General features: G+C 35.3%; 1 protein-coding gene and 1 long non-coding RNA gene across 5 annotated transcripts; one reads left to right on the top strand and one right to left on the bottom strand.

Moving 5' to 3' along the window:
- Positions 1-2,979: 2,979 nt before the first annotated feature.
- LOC113725463 (uncharacterized) lies at positions 2,980-12,709 on the top strand. 4 transcript variants are annotated; one of them, XM_072073942.1, is made up of 12 exons: positions 2,980-3,165; positions 3,282-3,321; positions 7,465-8,270; positions 8,389-8,464; positions 8,550-8,647; positions 9,722-9,823; positions 9,950-10,036; positions 10,450-10,566; positions 10,696-10,799; positions 11,574-11,713; positions 11,819-11,955; positions 12,087-12,709. In XM_072073942.1, the coding sequence occupies exons 3-12, from the start codon at positions 8,064-8,066 to the stop codon at positions 12,261-12,263; spliced, it is 1,245 nt and encodes a 414-aa protein (XP_071930043.1). In that variant the 5' UTR covers positions 2,980-3,165; positions 3,282-3,321; positions 7,465-8,063; the 3' UTR covers positions 12,264-12,709. The 4 variants fall into 4 exon arrangements, with proteins under 4 accessions (XP_071930043.1, XP_071930045.1, XP_071930044.1 ...); XM_072073944.1 differs by having other exon boundaries at positions 7,461-8,270; XM_072073943.1 differs by having other exon boundaries at positions 7,414-8,270.
- LOC140034969 (uncharacterized) lies at positions 6,132-7,420 on the bottom strand. Its single transcript, XR_011838850.1, has 2 exons — positions 6,990-7,420; positions 6,132-6,908 (listed from the first exon to the last, which is right to left on the bottom strand). It is a non-coding gene; the product is annotated as an uncharacterized lncRNA (long non-coding RNA).
- Positions 12,710-13,771: the final 1,062 nt, after the last annotated feature.

Genomic DNA, 13,771 nt, shown 5'->3' with positions numbered 1-13,771 from the left:
TATGTGTATGTTTCTAAACGATAGGGGGGTTTCGTGTCTTTTCGCGAAACCATAGGGGGGTTCCGTGTATTTTACCCTATATATTAATATATATATATACATCTTTATGACCTATATTATATTTGTGTAAAAATATCATTAGCAACCTGAACTATACACACAATCAATTTGGGGTCCAGGGGCCAGAAGGAAAGAAGGAAAAATCTTGGCCTGAAACACGATGCCAGAAGTGAGAAGCACATTCCAAAAGCAATAAATCAACCGTGCATTTAATATTTCCAAATCATTTTTTTCGCGTGATTGTTATTTCACAAGCTGAAACACAATGAGAAGCACAAAAGCAAGGTATAACGATCAAAAAGTGCACTCCACTCGAATGTACAGCATGCTCAAGCACGGAGATGCAGTCGAAATACCAGCAACAGTAGAAGGGCCAAGTGGTTCTCTTATATATATATATATATATATATATAAACAGAAGAAGACCTCCATAAAGATAGCAAATCGTTGCTGATATGAAACACTTGATGCAAAATTTACCTCCAACAGCTGAGCAAAGATTCATATCAAAGAAGTATATAGTAGTATCAAAGAAATATATAGTAGTAATAAAATGCAAGCCAATTTGCATGTGAAGTGGTTCTGTGCATGTAGCAAACTATTTGCATAAATCTGTGGTACTTCTGTATTGTAACTGTATGAGTTAAAAAACAAGAAATGTGGAAAACCGAGACAAAACAAGTGCAAATGACAAAAATAGGGACGGTTGGAACCACAGAAGGCCAGAAAATAAGCATATAAATGACCAAAAGAGTAAAAAACAAAAGGTAGTGGCAGACAATTGATTTAACATTCCAGATAGATAATTTAACTCCTTCGTCAAAATTGAAAAGTAAAATCTATGTGATCTTTATCTTCATGCCAAGATTTATGTCTAAAAAGATGTTTAAGATTTATCTAAAAATATCTTTACTTATTGTGTATATATATATATATATTATATTTTATTGTATATATATATATATACATCTTTATGTATATATTATATTTGTCTAAAAATAAAAACCTATATTATATTTGTCTAAAAATACCATTACTTATTGCATATATCCTTTATATATATATCCATTAATTATCCATCTTTTAATTTAGAATTGGAGTTGAATTAAAATTTTAATCACTAACTTATATTTTAATCACTAACTTAAATCTATGATTTGCGATTATTATGTCTATCATAATTCAGTTCAGGTATATTTTTAATTTTTGCCGAAGGTTTAATTTAGTTCAGGTTTATTTTAATTTTAATTTTTTAATTGAGTTCAATTAGAATTTTAATCACTAACTTATATTCCATAGTTATCAAAGTCTTTCGATTAAGATTTTAATTTTAATTTAGAAATCTAATATTTCTAAATCTATGATTTGCGATTATTATGTCTATCATAATTCAGTTCAGGTTTACTTTTAATTTTTGCCGAAGGTTTAATTTAGTTCAGGTTAATTTTAATTTTAATTTTTTAATCGAATACTATTGGAACATGGATTAGCAGCCTGAAGTATACATACAATCAACTTGGGGTCAAGGATCCAGAAGGAAAGAACCAAAAATCTTAGGCTGTATACATCTTTATGTATATTATATTATATTTGTCTAAAAATTAAAACCTATATTATATTTGTCTAAAAATACCATCACTTATTCCATATATCCTTTATATATATATGCATTAATTATCCATCTTTTAATTTAAAATTGGAGTTGAATTAGAATTTTAATCACTAACTTATATTCCATAATTATCAAAGTCTTTCGATTAAGATTTTAATTTTAATTTAGAAATCTAATATTTCTAAATGTGTGATTTGCGATTATTATGTCTATCATAATTCAATTCAGGTTTATTTTTAATTTTTGCCGAAGGTTTAATTTAGTTGAGGTTTATTTTAATTTTAATTTTTTAATTGAATACTATAGGAATATGGATTACCAGCCTGAACTATACATACAATCAATTTGGGGTCCAGGATCCACAAGGAAAGAAGCAAAAATCTTAGGCTGAAGGACAATGCGAGAAGTGAGAAGCACAAGCTTCCAATGCATAAAGTGAGGTCCACATTCCAAAAGCAATAAATCAACCGTGCATTTAATATTTCCAAATCATTTTTTTCCCATGATTGTTATTTTAGGTATCCTTTATATATAAAAGATATAGACTCCAATAATTTAGTTCAAGCTTATTTGTAATTTATAAAAGAACCATAACTCTTGAATTTTCTCCATAATAACCAGGTCTATCATATTTAAGAGTGAAATCTATCAGTTTTCTCCATAATAACCACGTCTATCATATTTAAGAGTAAAATCTATCAGTTTAATTTTTTTTTCCAAAAGTTTAAATTTAATTTTAATTGAAAAATAAAATTTCTAAATCCATCTTTTATTATGCCTATCATAACTCTTAAATTTTTTTTCAGTTGAAGTTTATTTCTAATCTTTTCATTCAAGAGTGGAATAAATATTTTTTAATCGAATAATTTAGGAACATCCATCATCAGCCTGAACTATACATGCAATGAATGTGGGGTCCAGGAGAAATCACAAGGTGAAGGACAAAAGTAACGTACAACCATCAAAAAGTGCACTCCACTCGAATGTACAACATCCTCAAGCACGGAGATGCACTCGAAATCCCACCAACAGTAGAAGCCAAGTGCTTCTTATATATATATAAAGGATATTCGTGAAGTGTAGTGGCGTAGTACCACCAGAATAGGACCAGTAGCGGGAGGGTGGTTCATCGGTGCGAATGGGCTGTTTATCTACTTCCCAACGACACGCCATTAATTACTGCCATTGGATCGAAATTAGACTCAAGGCGACGCCCACTCATTTGCCAACTCACGTGCTCCGCCCCCACCCCCATCAGCATTTTTCATCGTCATAAACATTTCAGTACTCTTATAATTAATTATTATATTTATAACCCCCCCCCCCCAGTCCCGAAACACCAGCGATCCTCAGATCTTCGTTCCACCTCTCAGAACTTTTGTACCCTCTCTCGCTGTGTCTTTCGGAGGCTTACTCTTTGAAGGATGAAGGTGACGGTCGTTACACGTAGCGGCAGAGAACTAGTAAAGGGTGGCCTTGACCTCGATGATTCCGTATGCTATTCTATTCGTCCTCTTCTTCTCTTGTTATTTTCTCAATTTAGCTAAAAGTTATTTGCAACACTAGAATTGAGAGAAAATATGATGGGTTTTGGGCTCTGTCCTTGTAGGCTACTGTTGCTGATCTTCAGGAGGCAATCCATAAGCGAAGTAAGTCTGTAGAAAATGCTTCTCACATTGCTTTGCTTTCTTGGGTTTCGTTATTTTCGAGGTTTATAATCTGAGCTGAATTCGTGTTTGTTATTACGAGTGCCTGTGCAAGTCTGCTTGTTCTTGCAAGTTTCCCTCTTTTTTATGCCTGGATAGTAGATATTATAGTTTTTTTTTATGTGATGCCCGTGAGATAAAAAAAAAATGTTTGTAAAATAGGTTGATCATGCAAGCAAATAAATTTTTGAAAATAGTCCACAATCCAAACATACCCATTTCTCGACATTGGCACGGTTTATTTTTACTATTACAAGCAGTATGTTATTATTGTTCAATCCTACCAGGTTCTTCTGGGTTAATTAGCCGTGTTTTCGTTCGATTTTATTTTTTTTCAATTGAATGGATAGAAATATCCAGTTTGAACCTTTCTTAAAATTGACTGTGGAAAGGAGCGAAAGTTCTGAGATTTCTTACACTTTCTCTTGCCTCTTTTGTAAAGATCGAGGGCAGATGGCCTCTTTTGCTCATGAATAGACACATTTATGCAAAAAAAAAAAATGGAAGGATAAACCAATATACACCATTTAAGAAATGTCAAACTGAGAAATTCTTGACAACATTAGTTCAGATTACAAAAAAACTTAAAATTTGAATGGCCCTGCAAATTGTCAAAATCTTAAAACAAAAAAGTGACTATTGAACTCCCTTTGCACCTCTAAATAAGTCTTTAGAATTACTGACATGAAATTGACTTTCTCAAATCTTAGTTATGTTTGTCCTATAGAACCCATCTAAACTTTGGAATTCTAGGTTAAAGAAATGCATCAGAGAATTATTACTGGCCATAAAAATATTAGTATTAACTGCTATACATCCGTACTTATATGAAAATTAATCATGAAAAGTGTAAGAGAAAATGGTAGCATAGACATAAAATGATGGGAAATTTCACTGATGAAGAGCTATGCTTTACCTATCTTATTTTGGTTGCCTAGAGTTCAGAGGTTCAAGATCTTCCAAAAAATTCTGAGAAGAATGTCTCAAATTGGTACTTTCCATTCATAAGGAAAACATTCACAGAGCAACAAGCTTTAAAAAAGTTATGGAAAAAATGATATTCTGTAAAATGAAAAGAAAAAAGAAAGCCATGACCTCTAGTGGTAATGTCTTTCACAACCCAATAAGTCTATGATTTGGTAAAACTCATTCAGTTCTTTGTATAATACAACAGAGGCGGATTTACAGTGGGGGCACTGGGGGCACGGGCCCCCACTGCCCTCCTTAAATTCCTATTATACTCCTATAATTTTGATACAATTTTAATGGTGCCCCCAGAATTTTTTTAAAAAAATATGAAAGAATGGATCACAAAATTTATATCATTCACTTTCCTCCTCTAAGGACCAAATATCAATTATATCAGTCATTACTTTTGGTCCCCACTCTCCAAATTCCCTTTACTCTGTGGTCCCCCATTTCACTTCACAACCCACGACTCCTCTTCTTCCACACCCAACTAACTACTCTTTCTTTTTATTACTTCATCCAATCATCATTAATCATTTACTTCCTTTGTCCCCATTCCCCAATTTTCTTTTCCTCTTTTGCCTCTTGGTTGTCCCCACTGAAAATGGTCTCTCCCATCAAATAGTCCGATCCTATCCTGGTTTTCCTGTCATGAAAATGGTGTTGTTGACTACTTCAAACAGTGTTCCATTAAAGGAGTAGGCTTTTTGAAAGCCAAGACCTGCTTTCTTCAGTTCAACCGCAAGAAACCAGTCATTGAAGCTGACTTCTTTCCAATTAAATAACGTGATACGGGGCACAAAGGAAGTAAAGGGACCTGAGTCTGCTACAGTGCCACTGATTTGCAACTCTTTTCACCAATTTTGGGAGACCATTAAAATCAGGTTCTAAACAATTACTTATTATTATTATTATTTTAAATTTGTTTGCAAATATATTTCTAGAGCATGAGATTATTACTGTTTTAGAGAAATTTGAAAATTGATTAGTTAATGTAATAACTAATAAATGGGTTATTTGATATTTGATAAATATTTTAACTTGTGAAATGGTGATTTTATAGATTTATAATTTATTTTTTATTTTTCTTGATTAGTTTCTTATTTGGAGTTAATGTAATGATGAATAGAAGGCCATTTGACATATATTTTAACTTTTAAATTATTCTTATATGGATCCTTTTGTCTAATTAACTTGATTAGGTTCATATATTCTGATTAATGATTTGATATAGTAATGAATGAATAAGTTGTGATTTGATATAGTAATGATATGTTGTGATTAATGATTTAATAAATAACTTTAACTTGTAAAATAGTTCTTGGATAGATTATTAGATTTTATTGGACATTTAATATTTTAATTGGATTAGTATCTTATATATTGATTTTAATTTCTTAAACTATGGAGAGATATTTCAAGAGGAAATCAATGGAAAAAGAGCCGTCTAATAAAGAAGAAGCCAAGGATAATGAAGGTGCAAAAAATGACAATAAAAGAAGTTTTTAAATAAAATTATTATTACATTAATAATTTTGAGTTTGTCTTTTTATGTTTTTCATGGAATATACATATCAATTGTACTTGTTAGTGAATTTATTTATTTTTTGCCCAAAAAATAAAAAAAAAAGAGTAGATAAAAAAATTTTAGTATTATTTGTGCCCCCACTAAGATTTTTTTCTGGCTCCGCCCCTGTAATACAATAGCACCAAAAATTTGAAGTGTTTTTCGCAACATGATCATAGTCTGTACAAAGAAAAAAGGGAAAAAAATCTCAAAGCTGTTTCAAAAATAAATACCGTACATATATGAGACAATTCAAAAGGTATCCACCATTCAAAAATAATGTATTAGCAGCATGCAAATAATGAAGGACCTAAGGCTAAAATTAAAGAACAACCCTATCCAATAGTGACCACCCTTCAATCCAAAAGCCGAAAAAAAGGAAAAATATAGCATTGTTAACTTGAAAATCTTACTATTCCATGAACTGGTTATAGAATGATTGAATCTTGATTTGTTCACGCCTTTAATGTAGTGATGTATGTTAATAACATAACAAAAAGTACGGAAAAAAAGATAATTTAAGAAAATGGGATCTGAATGCAAACGAATCCTAACATCTTCCTGTTATTTCAGCTGCAAAAAATTAAGTATACCTTTTCAACAAATGAAGAAACTAGAAAGACCAACAGATCATATCAAATTTTTTATTGCTACAAAGATAGAAACCATTTTAGGGACCAGTAAATCTACTATAATTTAGACTATTCGCAAAATGTTATCCCCATTAGACGATTAGAAGCCAATCTTAGCTTCTCAGAACCAAATCAACAGGAATTTTATTTTAAAAAATTGGAATTTTTGTAAACTAAAATAAATAAATGATGTTCTCGTAAAAGAAAAGGGAAAGGCAAGATCTGAAGAGGTATTGAAAACAAGTATCTAAATTAGTAGGGCTCTATCATCACTTACAGTGCTATTGGCTGTTTGTCAAAGAAACCCCAAAAACTAAGAAGGCACCAAATATTTTCTTGTTAAGGATTCAAATACCGAAAACCTGAAAAAAAAAACCAAATATTTTCTTGTTAAGGATTCAAATACCGAAAACCTGGAAAATTACAACCAAAACTTAATTTACCAAAATAAAAACATGAAATCTACAAACTTTTCCCACCTGCAATCACAAAAAAAAAAAAGGTCAAGTTCAGATCAGATAAGTAAAAGGAGAAAACAACATGAACAGAAAATTTAATGAAAGAAAAATCTCAAAATGTTCAGATTCAATAGGTAAAAGGATTTCAGATTTGTCTCTATCACTTGCTTATCACATGCATAGATAGAAAAATGGTGAAAGGAAGAAGAGGTTTTTGACCAAAAAAAAAATAATAAGAGAGAAGAAGAGGAGAGGAAGACGATCAAGCAGATGCAGAAACATCTGAAGGCCTTTTATCTTGCAATGTAAAAAAAAATAAACAACATTAGTTTGCTCCAAAAGCTGCAACTAAACTCCTCATCTCGCTCAAAAAAGGGAAAAAATTAAATGGCTAGATTATTTTTGGCAGAGGAAGAAAGAAGCTCGGAGCAAATTATTTTTTTTCTTCTCACCAAGACAGATAGAAGATAAGAAGATGAAGATGATGTTGAAAAAAAAAAGATGGAAGAATGAAGAGTGAGATGATGATCATGAAGAAGGAAAAGATCAGGGGCGTCTCGGTGATGCTGAAGAGTGAGGGACCATGGACTGAGAGGAGAGGAAAGGACTGTTCAGAATTCTGAAGCATGGAGTAGTCAATTCTTACCAAACCCACATGGGTTTCTTTAGGAAGCAAAGAAAGGAAATCGAAAATAAAGGTGCGAAAGTGGGTTGAAGGAAAAGGACAATTACTATTATCATTACTCTCTTTAAAGGTGCGAAAGTGGGTTGAAGGAAACGGACAAACAGTCGGTGGCTCACAAACGCAATTCACAGCCCAATTGCAAGCAGCAGGTCACGTGAACGGCGCATGGCGGACGACAACTTTTCAGCAAATCACCAATTGACATGTCAGCAAAAACACACACCTTCGGGCAAGTTCCTAAGCACTTAGTCTACCTTAGGTTGATAAATCCAGAATGTGAGGCTTAAGGCATAGCCTGGGTTTATAGTGTCATCTCGGCCCTGGTGTTCCTCCCTCGCAGAGTCTCTCGATCCATTCATCCAGTCTCTCGAAGCATGTCAATGGCGATATTTCAGCACGTGGTCACAGCACCCTTTGCACGCGCCGTAAGGTTCCGTACCCTGACTGTCGCCTGTAGCACCGTAACTTTACCTTCTCTCAAGAAGAAGGCCGAGGCATCATCAAAAGTGGACTTGCAGTCGCAGGTTCTCCTCGGCATGTCTGAGCAAGAGCTTCAACAACTTGCCGTCGATTTCGGTCAGGTATAGTTTTAGTGGGTTTAGCCTAAAAGCATAAATGGACCAATCAATTTTCCATCTTCAGTTGCTTTTCTGGAAATATGAAATTCTTGTTGTAACTAGCAAGTACTTGTCATTTTAGGAACGCTACAGAGGTAAACAATTGCACCATTTACTGTATAAAAGAAAAGTTAAAGAAATTCAAGACTTTAGTCAAGGTGAGTAATTTTTTTTTCCAAATCTTGCCTAATTTTATTCAACTTTAATTGGTAATTTTTTTGGGGTAATTTTTTGGATGAAAAGTGCCATTGGCATTCAGGAATGAGTTGCAGGAAGCAGGATGGAGAGTTGGGAGGTCACCAGTATATAAGAATGTTACGGCATCTGATGGCACCATTAAGGTAGTTTCTTGACAAAACTGGCTCGGCTCTTGGTGGTGGTTGAGCTAATAATATATATCTAAACAAGATTCTAGTTTGAATGGACATATACATATACATATACGTATATATATAGATATATGTATATATGTATATGTATGTCAGCATTGAGCATCCATGGAGGATTGTGTTAGATAAAGAGGAGGAAACCAAAGAGAAGATTATTTCTTATTTGGTAACAAACATGTATTCATTGAGGACACTAGACTTCTACAAGAACTAGTTAATTCACCTGAAACCTGAAGCTTTGGAGAGTTGGCGAATTAAAATTGAAGAATGATTTGAATGATTTCCTTTTACAATAGAAAGTCTGGAGCCGTAAAGTGAGGCAAGTTATTTCTTTTCTCAAGGAAATTTGGCAGGAAGCTTTTTTGGGATGTGGGAGCACTTATTGTCTAGATTCTATTTTGGTTTGTAAGTTTGCGTCGGGTGAAATTTGAATCACAGTTTGTAATTGGGATCGCTGTAGGGTAGTATCAATATGGAGAAAACGAGTAAGGTTCACTGAAATTGCCATCAAAAGTTTAATTATGTCTCAGAGCTTGTGCCTTCTCTCAGATGACCTAGAGATCTCTGGGTCTCAGGCTCTCGGCATTTGTGAATCCCGTTGGCAAAAGAAGCAATCAAGGAATATTTTTAATTGTTTTTAGACTCGCTAGAATTGGCACTAAGATTACATGATTCAGGAACTTGCTTTGCATAGAACTTGGGTTTCCAGTATTCATAGTGCTAAGTTTGGTGATAAACATCATGGTTGTCTCATGCATAAAAATGTCATGTCCTAAGACTACAGGAGTGCATAATAATGTCATGCATAAGTTGCCTTCGCCATGACTCTCTGTTGCTCATTATATGTATAAACATGAAGCAAGAACATGCGCATATCCAGATTTAGTCCATCTCAATTCTTTCCAAAGTGATAGATTTGGCTGTCTTTATATGCCTACTTTTTGATTATGTCTTGTGATATCTTGTGACTTTATATGTCTACTGTCTCATTATATCTTGTGACTTTTTATTATTTCATCTTCCCAGTTACTGATAAAATTGGAGGACAACCGATTGGTTGAAACTGTTGGGATACCAGTGGAAGATGATAAAGGTTCAGTCAGGTTGACTGCATGTGTCTCATCCCAGGTTATTTTCTACTGCAAAAACGTTTAAATGTGGTGGTTTATATATCCATTTTTGGGATATCTATTTTAACATTGAGTACATAGTCCCTGTTGATTCCATTGTTAATCTTCTCCCTGTGTCAATTAGGTAGGCTGTCCATTGCGCTGTTCCTTTTGTGCCACTGGCAAGGGGGGATTTGCAAGAAACCTTAAGAGGCATGAAATTGTAGAGCAGGTATGTCTTACATCTGTTTGATGCTATTTTTGAAATTTACATCAGGTGACAGATGGGCTCTCTTTCACTTGGAGGTGCTGTGAGAAAAATTTCCCTGCCTCGTTACCTCCATCCTCAGGACTCATGGCATCTTTTTCTTATTAAATCAACCTAGGCTATTTATCCACTGCTGCGTCCCTTATTCCCTTAGTTAATCGTCCTTAGGATTCTCGTTGTACCCTTCTTTCCCCAAAAAGTCCAGTGAGTTTCCTTTGTTTACATGCCTGCTGTTTGTTTGTGAACATAAGTTTATACACTTCTGAACTACTGATGCTAAACTTTTGTCATTTTATTTAGTTGTGGATCCTGTTATGGTCTCTGGAAGCACTCTGTACGTGCTGCATTTAAGTAGTCCCATGATCATAAATGTGCAGGTGTTGGCAATAGAAGATGTTTTCAAGCACAGGGTTACAAATGTCGTGTTTATGGGAATGGGTGAGCCGATGTTGAACCTTAAAGAAGTTCTTGAAGCACACCGTTGCCTGAATAAGGTCCTCTATGCCTCTCCACTCTGAAAATTCAAATTGCTCCAAAATCTAACATAGGTGGTGTATTAAACTGTGTAGCTAGTTTTTTTTTATGTGGATGTAAAGATTGTTCACATGCCATCCTTTGTTCAGGATATCCAAATTGGGCAGAGGATGATCACAATATCAACTGTTGGAGTTCCAAATACAATAAAAAAGCTGGCTTCTCACAAGCTTCAATCGACGTTGGCTATTAGGTAATGTCATTGCATATTCTGCTTTCTGGACTGAAAAGGGATAGAAATGTTTCCTTGTGTGTTTGCACAATAGACCTTCAGGCATTGAACTGTTATATCACTGTTCAACACGTCCCTGATGGCTGTTCTATTCTGTTACAAGGAAAGGGGAAAAAAAAGGGTGGAAGCCCTTTCTTTCTGCTTCTCTTAAAAGCAGTTTGACATAACTTCTAGATAAGTCCAACGAAGTTAGAAGATGTTGCTCTTTATGCTGTTCAATTCACTGGTCATCATGCTTAGGTATAAGGAAGTATATTTTGCTTCCTTGAGCTACAGTAGAAACCTGACAACATCAGATTGCACCAGTTTGTTTGAATTCATAGGTACAGGAATTATGGGCATTATTCCTGGTGGAGTTAATAATTCTGGTGATTGCCAAGCTTAGGCACGAACTCAAATGGTCTGAACTTTTGCTAATTTACCTTAATCTCCCCTGGTTTCCATCATTATCGCGGGCACGGGTCTAATATTTCACTAACTTCCTCTTCAATCTTTGTCTGATGAATGTCGGGAATTATCAGGGTGGTTAGTGTGATTTAAGAACTTAGTGGAGGTTCTCGTAGTTACCATAAAACTCAGTTAATATCATAATTTGCCGATGATTTTTCCAGATATCATTGCTGACCATCCTTAAAAACTAGTTGTTAAGCTGTGAAAGCCTAGAACATCTTTTCCTTAGCTAAGCTTACTTCAACTCTGATTCGTGATGTGTCATTTCCTTCACATTTTGTCCAGCTTACATGCTCCAAACCAGAAACTCCGCGAAAGTATAGTACCAAGTGCAAAGTCCTATCCTTTGGAAGCAATCATGAAGGATTGCAGGGACTATTTCCTTGAAACCAGTCGACGGGTGTCTTTCGAATACACACTTTTAGGTATTCCAGACTTCTGCGAGTAAAAGGTTTTCATGACTTCAATTGTTTGATAGGCATGCAGAGAGGAAGTAACAATAGTTTTGGCTTTTATTTGTTCTTGTGAAGCTGGAGTCAATGACACCATTGAGCATGCGTTAGAGTTAGCAGAACTGCTTCATGAATGGGGTCGTAGTTACCATGTCAACCTGATACCGTTTAATCCAGTTGAAGGATCTGATTACCAGCGTCCATATAAAAAATCAGTACGCGTTTTATCTCCCTTCTTCTTTGGATGTTCATTTTGGACCCTTTAGCTTTCCCAATTTAGTTCTAAACTATTTTTTTCTAGCAAGAGCGGGGTCAACTGATAGGTATAATAAATTTGGTTATGCAGACTCTTGCATTTGCAGCCGCTCTGGAGTCCCGTAAAATAACCGTCAGTGTCCGGCAGACTCGAGGTCTTGATGCTAGTGCTGCATGTGGACAGCTGAGAAATCAGTTCCAAAAGAGCCCTCTGCTTACTGGTGCCGAGGACCAGCAATCAAACTCAGAGATTGCAGTTAGTTGTTGATCCAGGATTCACCTGTTGCTACCTTCTGCAAGTTAGGTGGAACAGCTGCTTCATGGGGGTAAAGTCCTACTAGGTTAGCATCACACTCAGCTCTCGTGGCAATCAATGGATAACATCCCACAGGAGCAGAAAAGATTTTCATCTTAACAAGAGGATTATTCAGTGAAATTGAAGAAAATTATGAAAAACTGCAGATTTTATCAAATGCAGGCGACAATACTCGAGAGCTGAGAGGAATTGCAAATGGGGATGGAGGTCTTAAAGTACAACATGGTGTATATTTTTTCTTCAGGAAATGGCAGTCTACGAACGATTTTGTGAACTTGCTGAAGTTCATTTAAGCTACGACTACAGTTTCGATATTGCTAATAAGAGAGAGATCACTTTTGAGCTCTTTCTAAAATTCTCAGCCATATGTAAAAGGAAAAATGAAGAGACATTTGACACCCTATGGAGACTATTATATATACCAACCTTCTGTGGCAAAAATTGAATTACACGAGACAGTCTCTCCACCCTGCTTAAAGGCAGAAGGTAACTTCCGCAGTCCGCCAAAGGCTAGTCGCCTAAGAAAATTCCCCCGAGTCAAACTAATTGCCATGGAACATCAGCCATATGCCTTTTCTAGCAAATAAACTTCCATTCGTACTGTACAGCGGGCCTTCAAATAGGAGAGTACTTGAAGAGTAGAGGCATCAATCATCAGACTTCTGCATTCTGCATGATGTACATACAGGTCATCAGCAGTTAAATATTTCACAGACAAGCCCCTCGAAATGCAATCCCTGAAAGAGAGTCAACAAGTTATCTCTTTTCTTTGATATCATAATAAGCTGTACTGATTCCTCAATCCTGTTGAACTGATTCCGTTTGGCACTACTTCGTCAACAATTTCGATGTTATTCTGTGCAAAATATAGGCAACTGATAATAAATTGAGAGTACATCAGTCAACAATATGATTCTTCAGCTCACTACTACTACTTGAATTGATAAACAAATGCTGAGTTGATAAAGCAACGTTCAGGGGTGAGGCCAAAAAAGGAAGAGAATAGTATCGTACACAAGAACAAATCATTCAAGGGTGAGGCCAGAGATGGTGAGTGGTTACATAGGAAATGAAGAGAGAAGGAAGGATAGATAAAGAAAGCCAGAGCCGTCTGGAAGAATCCAAGTGCGAACCTCATTTAACTCAATGTTCACGCGCATCTTTCCACTTCTTTGACGTTTTTACAACACTGCCCTTCAAATCCTTGCATTATGGGATTAGGTTTTCAGCACTAGTGACTGTTCAGTTTTCACGCGCCTCTTTCCACTTCCTTGACGTCTCCGAGCGCCCCCCTCAGTACTAGTAGTAGAGTCCACACTCCACAGGTTTCCGGCGCTCTTGTCGAATTTCACTTTCCGTTCATCGTCGCTTCAAAGAATCGAAAATATCAAAGTCATTGCAATTATTCTTGGTACTTTCTCTCTCATTGAAATCCTCTCAAACCAAAACATCTTCCTTAA

This window comes from Coffea arabica, chromosome 2c (genome assembly GCF_036785885.1).
Source record: "Coffea arabica cultivar ET-39 chromosome 2c, Coffea Arabica ET-39 HiFi, whole genome shotgun sequence".
Taxonomy (NCBI): domain Eukaryota; kingdom Viridiplantae; phylum Streptophyta; class Magnoliopsida; order Gentianales; family Rubiaceae; genus Coffea; species Coffea arabica.
The sequence above is the reverse complement of the archived record's forward strand: the minus strand, read 5'-3'. Positions and strand labels throughout refer to the sequence as shown.